The 11,989-nt window shown below is 47.7% G+C and overlaps 2 protein-coding genes across 9 annotated transcripts in view; one reads left to right on the top strand and one right to left on the bottom strand.

Moving 5' to 3' along the window:
- Window positions 1–11,544, bottom strand: part of LOC108538423 (cuticle collagen 1-like) — a 40,034-nt gene extending 28,490 nt beyond the window's left edge. For 2 of the 5 annotated variants that reach the window (XM_017886494.1, XM_017886493.1), the window contains exon 1: window positions 9,516–11,544. In XM_017886494.1, coding sequence (XP_017741983.1) covers window positions 9,516–9,965 — 450 coding nt within the window. In that variant the 5' untranslated portion in view covers window positions 9,966–11,544. Of the gene's footprint in view, window positions 1–4,840; window positions 5,012–7,281; window positions 8,007–9,515 lie in introns of those variants that run through there. The other 3 variants (XR_001888069.1, XM_017886491.1, XM_017886492.1) reach the window with 3 other exon arrangements.
- GRHL3 (grainyhead like transcription factor 3) overlaps window positions 5,006–11,989 on the top strand; it is a 40,980-nt gene continuing 33,996 nt past the window's right edge. Inside the window, exon 1 of one of the 4 annotated variants that reach the window (XM_017886481.1) lies at window positions 5,006–7,438. In XM_017886481.1, coding sequence (XP_017741970.1) covers window positions 7,422–7,438 — 17 coding nt within the window. In that variant the 5' untranslated portion in view covers window positions 5,006–7,421. Of the gene's footprint in view, window positions 7,439–9,810; window positions 9,887–10,915; window positions 11,003–11,989 lie in introns of those variants that run through there. The other 3 variants (XM_017886483.1, XM_017886482.1, XM_017886480.1) reach the window with 3 other exon arrangements.

Genomic DNA, 11,989 nt, shown 5'->3' with positions numbered 1-11,989 from the left:
ATGGTTTCGATCTCCTGACCTCGTGATCCGCCCGTCTCGGCCTCCCAAAGGGCTGGGATTACAGGCTTGAGCCACCACGCCCGGCCTGATTTGTTACTTTTAAATAAAGTTTCTTTTTCCTATTAACAGAAGAAATAATGTCCACAGAAACAAAAATAAAGCAAAAAATCACCACTGACCCCAATATCCAATATCACTCCCTGGGGTGAATTATTGTTTTCTTTATTCATATAAATGGATTTTTAAAAGAGGAATGGACTAATTTACTAAAAGTAAACGGAAGACTTAAAAGTAGGGAATCAGACCCAGATTCAAGACTTAGCTCAGAAGCTCCCTGAAAATAACCTTAGTTAAGTTTCACTCCTGGGCCTCATTTTCCAAATAAAGGTAATAGTACTTACATCATAAGGTGGTTGTGAGAATAGTATGAGGTCCAACACTAAGCCCAGTGCCTGGAACATCATAAGGACACATAATTGCTAACAACTGTACTGAAAGCACAGTAAATAACTTCCATGGTACTCAGGAAGCCTCCGTAGCATCCTTTTAAACTGTAGCGGGGCATGCAGCTACATTCAGGTATCTTAATTTACTTCACTGAATCTCCTCTGAAGGGTATTTTTATTAATTCTAATTTTTCAGGATTATAAACAATGCTCTGACGCATATCCTTGTAGGTAACTCTTTGCACACACAGATTATTTGCTCAGACAAAATTCCTATGAGTGAAATTGCTAGATCAAAGGATGAGCTAAACTTGAAAGCCAAAGCTTGGACTGGCTCACTCTCCTTCCAGCAAGGAGCACGCTTGTTTTCCCTTGCCAATACTGTGATTAGCATTTTCTTTCATCTTTATCAACTGGATAAATGAAAAAAAAAAATAATTGCTTGTTTGCTTTCAGAGACTTTTATTTTTAGGAAGAGCTTTCAGGATGACTTTAGACTCCATGATTCCTCATGTCCAAGAAAGCTCCAGGAAGGAATGTAGGTGGTGTTATTGGAAGCACTGTGATAACAATCTAAAGTACAGAATATAAAAGGGCCTGAGAGCTGCCCTTTTCATGTCCTGCTGCTCTGCATGCACAACTTCCAGGTCCATCCACGCCTTCAAAGAAGGGCCATATTCTCATGGCCTGGTGCGGTGGCTCATGACTGTAATTCCAGCACTTTGGGAGGCCGAGGCGGGCGGATCACCTGAGGTTGGAAGTTTGAGACCAGCCTGACCAACATGGAGAAACCCCGTCTCTACAAAAAATAGAAAATTAGTTGGGTGTGGCGGCACATGCCTGTAATCCCAGCTACTAGGGAGGCTGAGGGGAGGTTGTGGTGAGCCAAGATCACGCCATTGTACTCCAACCTGGACAACAAGAACGAAACTACGTCTCAAAAAAAAGGGTCATATTCTCTATGTAGGGTGTGTGACCTATCCCTCTGCTTAAGAACATTATAATGAAGCTTTTACTTTAAATGGTGAACGTTCAAATGAAATGCTACAGAATATTTTAATGAGCTTTGAGTGAGTGCCCAGGACAGCACTTCTGTGACCCCTTAGGACCCATAATGGTATCTAGGGTAACGCTTTCTCTGAAAAGTCAAGGGTCAATCCAAAGTTCTACACTTAACCAGGGGCACTCTCTCTGAACCTCAGTCTGTCTAACAAATGGGGACAACCATGCACTCTTGTCCCCTCCTCCGGGGGCAGCTGTATGGATCAGAGGAGAGGAAGCACAGGAAAACACTTTGAAAAGAGCTCTGCATCTAGCAGGGACTGTTTCTAAGGGAGGTTGAGGGCTGAATGCTGTGAAGTTAGCTGTGCACTGGGGCTGGAAATGGGAAGTGGCTGAGAGGCCTTTTTTCTAAGCTGGTTGCTCCCTATAACACCAGCTACCTTTTATTGGGTACCTATTTGCCATAGGTTTTATGTCAATATCTCATTTAATTTAATCCCCAGGCTGACTCCACTGAAGTATGATGGGAAATTACTTATAGACATGAAGTCATGGGTGCAAAGAGAAGGCACTGGTGCATGACAGTAAGAGGGAGTAGAGGAACTCAAACTTTGGAGGTCTTCCCTTGGGTAGTGGTGGGGGGTGGGGTAGAAGGCAATACCTAATTTGCCCAAAATGTCAGTAATGTGTGAGATTATATTCATTCATCCGTTTTTGATTTATTCAACAAACATTTATTGAACACCTATTATGTTGAGACACAGGACAAGTGCTATATGAGATTTATTTTTCCTTGTATGGTTTCTGCCCTCCAGAAGCTTACAAATCCTATCTGCCTTGCAGATACTATCAACTAACCTATCTGCTTTTCTTCCCTCCCTCCCTCCCTCCCGTCTCCCTTCTATTTATCTATCCTAGACCTTGTTCCAGAAAGGGAGTAGGAAGCTTGAAAGGACTATGTCCACAACTTTGGGATCAGGCCAACTTCGATTTGATTTCATCTCTGTCACTAAGGGGAGAGCCAGGTGACCTTAGATGTTATATCACCACCGCTTTGGGACTGTTAACGTCTTCTGTAAAACAGGGATACTTATGGGGGCTACTTCACAGGCCTCTTGAATTACATGATATATATGTCAAGCCCTAGAACAGTGCCTGACATATACTGTGGACACTGTTATCTAATTCTCACAGCAATCATTTTGCTGAGGACAAACTGAGGTAGAAGGAAGTGAAGTTGCTTGTCCAAGGCCTCAGGCAGTCACCCTCAGAGCTGACGTTCTTCAGTAACTTGGCCAACCATGTGACCCCATTTTACAGGTAGGAATGGGATAGAGCATCTACAGCTAGCATTACAGCGTTAAGTGCTCAATAAATGATAGTAATTTTAATTGGAAAATCAAAATGAGATCAGATAGCTAAGCTCACTGCTGAGAGCCTGTAAGCCAGACAGCCCCCCATCTCCATTCCTGTGCCTCCTGGGGATCTCTGGGCAAGGACTCAGTCTTCACTCTCTTCATCCCTGCCCTTGCCCCAGGAAGGATGGGGACACAATGGTCATTTGTCAATGGGAAATTATTTTGGTTTAATGACATTTAAACTGGGGCTTTGTATAGAATTTCTAATTACAAAAGCAATGCAAGTTCAATGTAGCCCATTTGGGGGAAGACAGGGAAAATACTGAAATCCTGGTATTTCAGTGCCCACAGAGAAGCACTGTTGACATATGGGTATATGTTCTTTCAATATTTGAATATAGGTCAACAGATTTGCATTAAGAGTTCTGGATAATGAGAAAGCATTCAAGTGTTAGAAAAGGACGACGAGTCAGCAGGGTCCTCGTGTTCAGCAGCGCGTGTCCCGTCTGGTAAACGATGCCGCCGTTGTTCAGTACACCACTTTCATAGACACACACAGGAGCCCTGGCTCTCAGGGCTCACTTACAGTGGCCCTAACTTTTACTGCTCCCCAGCGTGCCAAGGAGAAGTGTCATACTCTTTGGGAACAGCGGTTTCTGGACAGGCATGATCGTGGAAAGGAGGGGAGGGATGAAGGACTGTGCAATCCTCCAAGAGGGCAGATCGTAATGTCTGGAGAAAGAACATCAGTAATCTAGAAAAGCAAATCAAGATGATTTTGATAGGGAACTCCACCCTTACAGTGATTCACTAATCTGGTCTTATAGAGGGGGAAATTGAGGCTCTGAGAGGCGAGAATTTACTCAGTCACACAGTAAGTGGCCAAAGGCCAGGCAGAACTTGAGCCCAGGGCACTCCCTAACTTAGTCCAGTCCTGCAAGAATGGAATCAGAAAGATGTAGGTTCAAATCTCAATTCTTTAATTTATTAGCTTTTTTTTTTCTTTTAAAGAATCTCACTGTTTGCCCAGGCTGAGTGCAGTGGCGCAATTTTGGTTCACTGCAACCTCCGCCTCTCAGGTTCAAGCAATCCTCCTGCCTCAGCCTTCCAAGTAGCTGGCGTTACAGGTATATACCACCATGCCCGGCTGATTTTTGTTTTCTTAGTAGAGACAGGGTTTCACCATGTTGGCCAGGCTGGTCTCAAACTCCTGATCTCAAGTGATCTGCCTGCCTCCTAAAGTGCTGGAATTATTGGCATGAGCCACTGCACCCAGCTAACTTTTGACTTCCAACAAATCATTTAACCTCTGAGTCTCAGTTTCTTCACTTGTGAAATAAGGTTAATACCGTCCTCGTTAGATTTAAATGAGAAATAAGAAAAAAAAAAGGCTTTTCTAACAAGTATTGAGTGCTAGATGCCAGGTACAGATAATGTGCTTCACACGCATTATCTCATTTTCTCCTCACAATAACCCCATAAGGGGGGAATACAGTTTTTATATACACTTTACAGGTGAGGAAACTGAGGCTCAAAGAGCTATAGCCACTTGCCTGACGTCATGTAGCTAGTAGGTGGTTGGGCTGAGATTTGAAAGGAGGCCTGTGAGTCTCAGAACAATACTATCTTATCACATAGGTAAGTCTTAGCACAGTGCTTGCAAAATACAAACGCTAACTAAACAGCAGCCCTCATTATTTACTGTCGTTATTGTGGATATAATTATTATGTTACATGTAATCGGCTGGTCTCTGTTTATGTTTTTTTAAACTTTATTTTGTTGTTTTGTTTTTGGAATAGCTGTTCTGTTTTAAATCTCCTCTGCAGAGGAACCAAGAGCTGTGCTGATCCATGAAGGGGAAGTAGGTGCCAGCCTTGCTTAGCCCCACGGGAGCAGGAAGGGGGCAGCAACAAAGCATGGGGGCATCTCTTTAAAGGCCTGGCATCTCTGGGTTGTTGGGATGAAGGCCTGGAACAGCACTTGTACCTCCTGCCCGGGAGGTGTAACTCCTATTGAGGGGTCTGGTGACCTTACAAACTGGCTCATGGCATCCCTGCCTACCTAGCCCAGACCACCAGTCCTTCTATCCCATCCAGGATACTTCTGTGGCCTTCCTGTGTGTGGAGACATAGAAACCCTCTGCCCTGTGATTTGGGTCTCTGCTGATCTCTGAAGATGGGTACAGTTGATGAAAGAGGCAAGACCTAGAGGCAGAGGGAGAGGAACCATTTTTAAAAGCCTAGCGAGCACAGACACGCCACCTGGAATCCCAGCCTCCCCTGAGCCCAGCCAGCATGAGTCACCCCACAGCCCTTCACCTGTGGGTTGCAACACGGCTGACAGAAACTCCACAGCCTTCCAAGAGGTGGGCAGACAGGTACATACAGAGGAGTGTGCCATCCTTTGGACTGCAACAAGTTTTGCAGTTACAGTTGGCACCAAATAGCCCTTCGGCCACCAATAACCTCTGTGAAGTGGTTGGGTACCCAGGCTCTGCTCTCGGATTAAATCCCAGCTCTAGCTTTACCACCGCCTAGCTCTGCAGCTTGAGTAGTTTACTTCAGTATTCTGTACCGCAGTTTCCTCATCTATAAAATGGAGATATCAAAAGTGTCTTTCTCCCAGGGTTGCTGTAAGGATTAGGTGAGACAATGCATGCAAAGGCTTAGCACAATGCCCGGTGCCTGTGGTATATGAAGCACCTACTAGGTGCTAGACACTGGAGATTCCACAGTGAGCGAAACAAAGTCTTTGCTCTTACGGAGTTTACATTCCAGAGGAAGGGAAGAAAGACAATAAACAATTAGAAAAATATCATAGGTCATATTACATTATATCATAAGTCATAAGGGCTCTGCAGAGAACAAACAGTAGTGTGATCCAGAGTGATTGAATGTCTACTTTATTTACAAGGGTGACTGAAGAGAGCTGTTCTGAGGAGGTGGCTTTATTAGCAATTATTTACTATTATTTATTAGGGTCCCCTGGGCTTCCCCCAACACAGCCTCCAGGGAGAAACCAACCTCCCAGAGTTCTCAAACCCAGTACCCCCTCTCCAGAGCCCTGACCCCACCCCAAGAGGGCTCCTTTGAATTCCGACTTTACCCTGAAAAACCTCCATAAATTGGCAGGAGTAGCTGAAACCTCATTTGCCGTTCCCAGAGAAGAGAGAGAGAGGAGTGGGCCAAGTCGAGGTTCCCAGGAAGATACAGCAAAGAGATAATTTGCCAAAAAGGGAAGGGTGGGGGAGGGGAGAATTGAAAGAGAGAGAGAGGGAAACAAAGATGCCAAGATCTCTGGCTTAGATTTAATTTCAAACTAATCCTGGAAGAAGCTCTTTAAAAAGCTCTAACATTCTCCTGTTTGTGTTTGTGGATATTCTGGGGTTTACCAAGCTTGTTCTTCATAGAAGACAGCTCACAGCAATTACTCCACAATTACTTCATCTATCAGGCATTGAATTTCTCCCAAGTTCCCCATACAGAACGAAGTACTTGGCGCCTGTGAAATGACCAGCTGGCTGAGGCTTCGGAGGCACCTTCAACTTTTCTATCCCTTCTGTGCTAAGCAGAGGTATGTGGCTTGCCCACACCCCCTTCACACCCAATAAAAGCCTGGTCTCCTTTACTCCCCACCCCTGCCACCAACACACATCACCCCAGATAAACCCTTGTTTAACTCTTGTAAACTCCTCTAGAACAGTAACCCTGTTTTTCTGGCCTCAGTTTCTCCAGAACCCAGAGTAGGTCTGGCACACAACAGGTACTCAATGGATGTCTGCTGAATTGAGGCCACTGACTTCAGCCCAAGGGGCAGCCAGACTTGGAGTGAGATGACCGCAGATTGGATCTGGGCTGGGACCTTGCTAGCTGTGCCCTTGGGCAAGGCACTTTGCCTCTCTGGTCTCCATTTCCTCCCTCATCTGTAAAATGTGTGTTGAAGAGGAAGGGGGAAGTGATAATAAATCTATCACAGTGGGTTACTCTAAGAACCAAAAGAAGTCACTTGAGTAACTGTAAAAGATTATTTATAAGTATTATCTTAAAGGGGAAACCGAAAAAAAGGGAACTTATACAAAGATGTACCTGGGAAAAGTTGCTCTCGCCTTTGAGAATTCCCCAGTGGTACAGAAGGAGGGGGCAAAGAAACGTGCGGGTGGGGATGTTTCTGGGTATCTGGGACGGCTAGAAACAGGAATCAAGTTTTCCTTTAAGCCAAGTTATCTGTTTGTCCCTGTACTTTTCCTCTAGTTATCTTGCTTCTTTCCAACATTTTTTTCTCCATCCCTCCTCCCTCATCTCCACCCCCCACCCCCTCACCAAGGAAGGAATTGGCCAGCTCCACCCAGCCAGTCCCCCATAGCTCCGCCCTCCTCGGCGGGCTAAGAGTTAACAGCTGCACCTGTTGAGGTATACCTCCAGTCGCGGGCACCTGTACCTGTAGCCAATCGGCGCCAGCGCTGCTGGGAACCTACCTGTCAGCAAAATCTCGACACCCAAACCTCAACATAAATCAAACACTTCCCTGGGCAGAGAATGTCTGTGTCAGGCAAGAATTAGAGACAAGCGGTCAGCAGAGCCTCAGTGCTGATCGTCGGAGCCTGGGAGCAGGAAGATGTCGAATGAACTTGAGTGAGTAAACATCGGTGGATACCTGCCGCTCTCGGGGCGTGGAGGCTGGATGGGGTTTCCTGGAGGGGGAAGAGCGGGGAGGCCGGCACCGGGATTCACAGAGCAATTTGTAAGGGTAAATGAATGGGCTGACGATCTTACTTTGGCGTGTCAAGGCAAGCCCCAGTCTCAAGCTAGAGGTGAGTGTTTCCCTGGGAAAATAGTTTTTCTCATTCTCTTTGCTGAGCAGTTTCGAGCCAGGCAGGGAAACACAAGACTGAAACTGTGAAGGTTTCTGGCACCACTTTTTGATCCTCTGAAGGGGCCTTGGAAATCAGACAATCCCAGTCCCATCCAGGCTTTCTATCTTCTTGCCAAAAGGAACTTCTTTGAGGTAGTTCTAAGAGCTGTCTTAGACAGAGTTGAGTTTCTCTAAAGGGACTTGTTTAGTGGGCTCGAACAGTCCCAAGTGGGAAGGTTACAGCGTGGTGGTGAAGCATGTGTACTCTCTGTAGTGGGCTTGACCTAAGTTCAAATCCAGGCTCTGTCCCTGGGTGATCTCAATTTTTCTGGGCTTCATTTTCCTCATCTGGAAAACAGGTACAAGAATGCTTTGTAGAATTCTTGAAAGAGTTAAGTGTGATAAATGCTGGAAAATGCTTAGCATAAAGCTATGGTCTAAAAATGTGTTCAGTACAATGTTGTTCATCTTATTCAGAGGCAGTTCTAAGGCTAGGGAAGCTGAGAAGGGATTTTTGGTAGGTCACCTCTGTTGGCTGGCAGGATGCATGTGCTTTCCTGCCCACATCTGAGATTTAAGATCCTGACTGACTGATGCTCATCTTCACCATGGTGTCCTTCTTGGGGTCCAGACCTTAGAGAAGGTAGGATGAGGCTGGGATCTGGACTGCTTTAGATTGGGTTCAGGGAGCTGGCAGGAGAAGCCGGAACCCTTTAAACACAGGCTCTCCTTTTCCTGCCACCCTCAGAGGTGAGTGGGCAGAGGCAAGGATTGTACCATCTTTTTTCTAACTGCTCCTCAACAGACTGTTTTAAGAACTTGAAGATCTGTGTGCAGAGCAGTGCCAGGTCCTGATTGCAGACAGGATTCTATGTTCTAGCTAGCCCTTCAGGTCTTCATGTTCACAGCACAATCACTTGGTTTAACAGGCACATTTCATTTCTTTTGAATGAATTTCTCGGGGTTGACAATGTATTGACAATTGGACCACAACGAGAATAAGAGCAGGAGCATTGGTGCTGACACCTGGGTTCGAGTCCCAGCTCCAGCACTTACAGCTGTGTGATGTTGAGCAAGTCACTTAATCCTCACGTGTAAATTGTGGCCAACAGTAGTATCCACCTCATGGGGTGGTTAGGGGATTTGACAACTTTAGAATACTGATTGCTTTTAAGGCTGGTGGAGAACACGCTAGTAACACCATTGTTCCTTCATGTAGAAATAACCAATGAGCATTCCCGAACCTCTTATTTTTCCATACTTTGAACACACAAAAAAATCTTTGAGATGTGTTTCCATCCCACTTAAATTTGCTGGCTAAAACTGCGGAGGCTACAGACAGAATCTATTCATTGCTGTACGTTAGGGGGTATGTGTTCTGAAGCTGGGTTACTTGAACAGAAAGATTTCCTGCTTTTCTCCTCCCTGATGGTTTGGATTTGAAGTCAGATCCGCTGACAGTTGAGGCTTCTCAGTTTGGGGTGGGGTGAGGGAAAGCCAGCTGCCTGCTGAGTAATTGCAAGCGGACTCCAAGCCACCATTTGAGATTACAATGGCAGAGCCTGGGGGCTCAGCTGCCCCTACTGATAAGGGGAGGACACCCGGTGCTTGGCTTGCAAGTTCTGAGCTGCTGTTGCTGCTGCGGCCTCGGCATTCTCCTAAAAAGTGCCAAGAGGACTAGCCATAGCTTATAGCTTGGGCCCTCACGGAATGGCCAACTCTGGCCAGGCCTTGATATAGTGGAAAAAGTGAGACTTGCCTGTCACTCTAAATTCTGCCACTTACCAACAGCAGGATCCTGGTGAATTTGTTTGTCGTCCCTGACTCTCATTCTGCTCATCCGTCTGTAACACCTACCTGGCAGGAACAACTGTGAGCTCCCCAATGTGGACCAGGAGCTCCATCCGCGCCCGCCCGGTGGGCAGGCCCCGGGTGTAAGGCGGCACTTCGAAGGCTGGTCCCTGAGAAGCATGGAGGCCCCGGCGGTGTAGTTAGAAACCAGCTGGCGGTGGTTGGCGGGTGCTGAACGCCGGGCCTTTCATGTGGTCGCAGGGCTCTGGGTACCTGGAGCCCGCAGCCCTGGGCAGCCCCGGGCGGCCCCGGGCTACCGCAGGGCGCAAAGGATCCTGGGCTGCGGCCGAGGGCGCCGGAAGTCGCTGCCGACCGCCCGGGTATCGCGGGAAAACAGCTAGAGCCCGCGACCTGCCTGCTGTCGGGTTTTCCTGAAGGTGCGTTGGGGCCCCGGGGAATTGGAGCTGCTGGCGACCTCGCTGGTGACCTCCTGTTGCCCGCTGGAGCGCCTGCCATCCCCCGGCCCTCCAGGCAGGCCCCGTTGACAGCCCAGTAGAGTTTCGCCGCAAAGGGGCTTGGCACACAGTAGGTCTAAGGCACCGAGGCAGGAGCATCCCCCGCAGCCTCGCTCCGTGCTCTCTGGGCCCCACCGCCGCCGCCTGGAGTCTCCTCGCAGCCTGGCAGAGGCGCGACTCGGTTGGGGGATGGGGACGAGAAGCGTCGCAGTCCTGACCGCGGCCGCCGCCGCCGGTCTATCTGATCTCCAGGAGCGCCGGCTCCAGACTGCCTGGAGCACTGAAAGAGTTAACCAGGAACGCCTTCCCGCTGTGGTTTTGTGGTCGAAACCATGATTGCCAGGAGCAAATTTTTGTCGTGCACGAGGTGTGTTATTAAAAGTTGGAGCTACGCTGCTGCTGAATGAAAAGTTAAAAGCCCTCTTTGAGTTCGGGCTGTAAAACTGGCAGACTGGGCCGAGAGGCTTGAGCCAACCCTAACGGCGGCGGCCCGGGCTGCGCGGGGGTCCTGCGGCTCCACCAGCTGCTGGGAGCGGACAGGCGCTCGGACCCAGGCCAGGGGCAGGCCGCGCAGTCCCAGCAGTGAGTGGCCGCAGCCAGGCGGTCGGCAGAGCTCCCACTGAACCACCGGAGGAGTGAAGAGGGGCAACAGGGCTGAAACCCAAATGGGATCATCCAGCTTTCTCTTATGATAGAACAAAAATGACAGCCAACATTTATAGAGCGCTGACTCCGCATCTGACATTGTGTCGAGTCCTTGATAAATACACGCTCTTCTTTAACCCTCCCAACGAACTAATGAGGGATGGGAGTGTAAATGCAGTTTTGCCGAAGAGGGGACCCAGACTTGGTTCAGGCTTGCCCAAGGTTTCACGGAAGCACTGGGATTATGACCGTGTCTTAGCTGAGCAGCCATAAGCCACACTGCTTCCTCTGTGCTTAGACTCTGAAAAGAAGGCAGAGAAATACGCCAAACTGTTAAGAGTGGTTATTTCTGAGCAGAAGAATGTGGATGAATTCCATTCTTCCTGTTTTTCTGTAGGTTCCACATTTTATGTATTTGTTGTATTTTACAAACCTATGTTACCTTTGGAATCGTTAGGGGGAAGAGGGAGTCATTATTTTGAAAGAGAACACTTAGAACAGTGTTCTCAAACTGTGGCCCGTGGGCCAGCATCATCATCATCATCACCTGGGAACTAGTTAAAAATGCAAATTCTCAGCCCCACCCTAGACCTACTGAAGCAGAAACTGGGGGTACGGCTCAGCGTTATGTGTTTTCACAGGCCCTCCAGGTGATTCTGATGCGTGTCCAAGTTGTAAAACTGTTGGCCTGGAAGACCAGGCAGAGGACTGGGAAGCAGGAGGTTCCCAAATCCACTATTGACCTACAGTGTTGTTGCTGAGTCAGCAGGCTGAGAGCTTAGTTCCAAGATCACACCTGTGTTTAAAGCCCAGGTCTGCCACCTATAGATTGGGTGCCTTGGATGAGCTCCTTAACCTGTCAGTTTTTGCGCATATAAAATGATGATAAAAATAGCCACCTCACGAGGCGTGTATGAGAATAAAAAGGCACAAGTCCTGACTTAAATAATTGAGTTCCTTTCCCTCTCTTGCCTTCCCTCCTCTCTGGAACTCACCTTTCCCATCTAAAATGCAGCAAATAATCCTGGCTGGCTGCCTCCCTCTGTCTATTCCTTTTGCCTCCTAAAAAGGTTAGAACAACTGACCTAGTGAAAGTCTTGAAGGGAAATTATCTCACCGTTATTTGGTGTTATTTTGCTAGGCTTTTCCAGAAGGTCAGCAAGAATTGGGAACTTTCAAGGGCAGGGACTGAAAGGGGACAGAACAGTGTAGCCACATGAATGGCAGTGGCCTTCACCTTTTTGTCCTCAGCACCCAGTACGTGGCCATTTACAGAGTAATCCTCAGTAAATGTGAGTGAATAAGTGAACGGATGTGGCACCCCCAGGCTTAGAGGTGGATTTCAACTTCTTTCACACCTCAGTTGAACAATAGATGGCG

This window comes from Rhinopithecus bieti, unplaced genomic scaffold, assembly GCF_001698545.2.
Source record: "Rhinopithecus bieti isolate Rb0 unplaced genomic scaffold, ASM169854v2 scaffold_14826, whole genome shotgun sequence".
NCBI lineage: Eukaryota > Metazoa > Chordata > Mammalia > Primates > Cercopithecidae > Rhinopithecus > Rhinopithecus bieti.
This window is presented reverse-complemented; position numbering and strand designations above follow the sequence as displayed.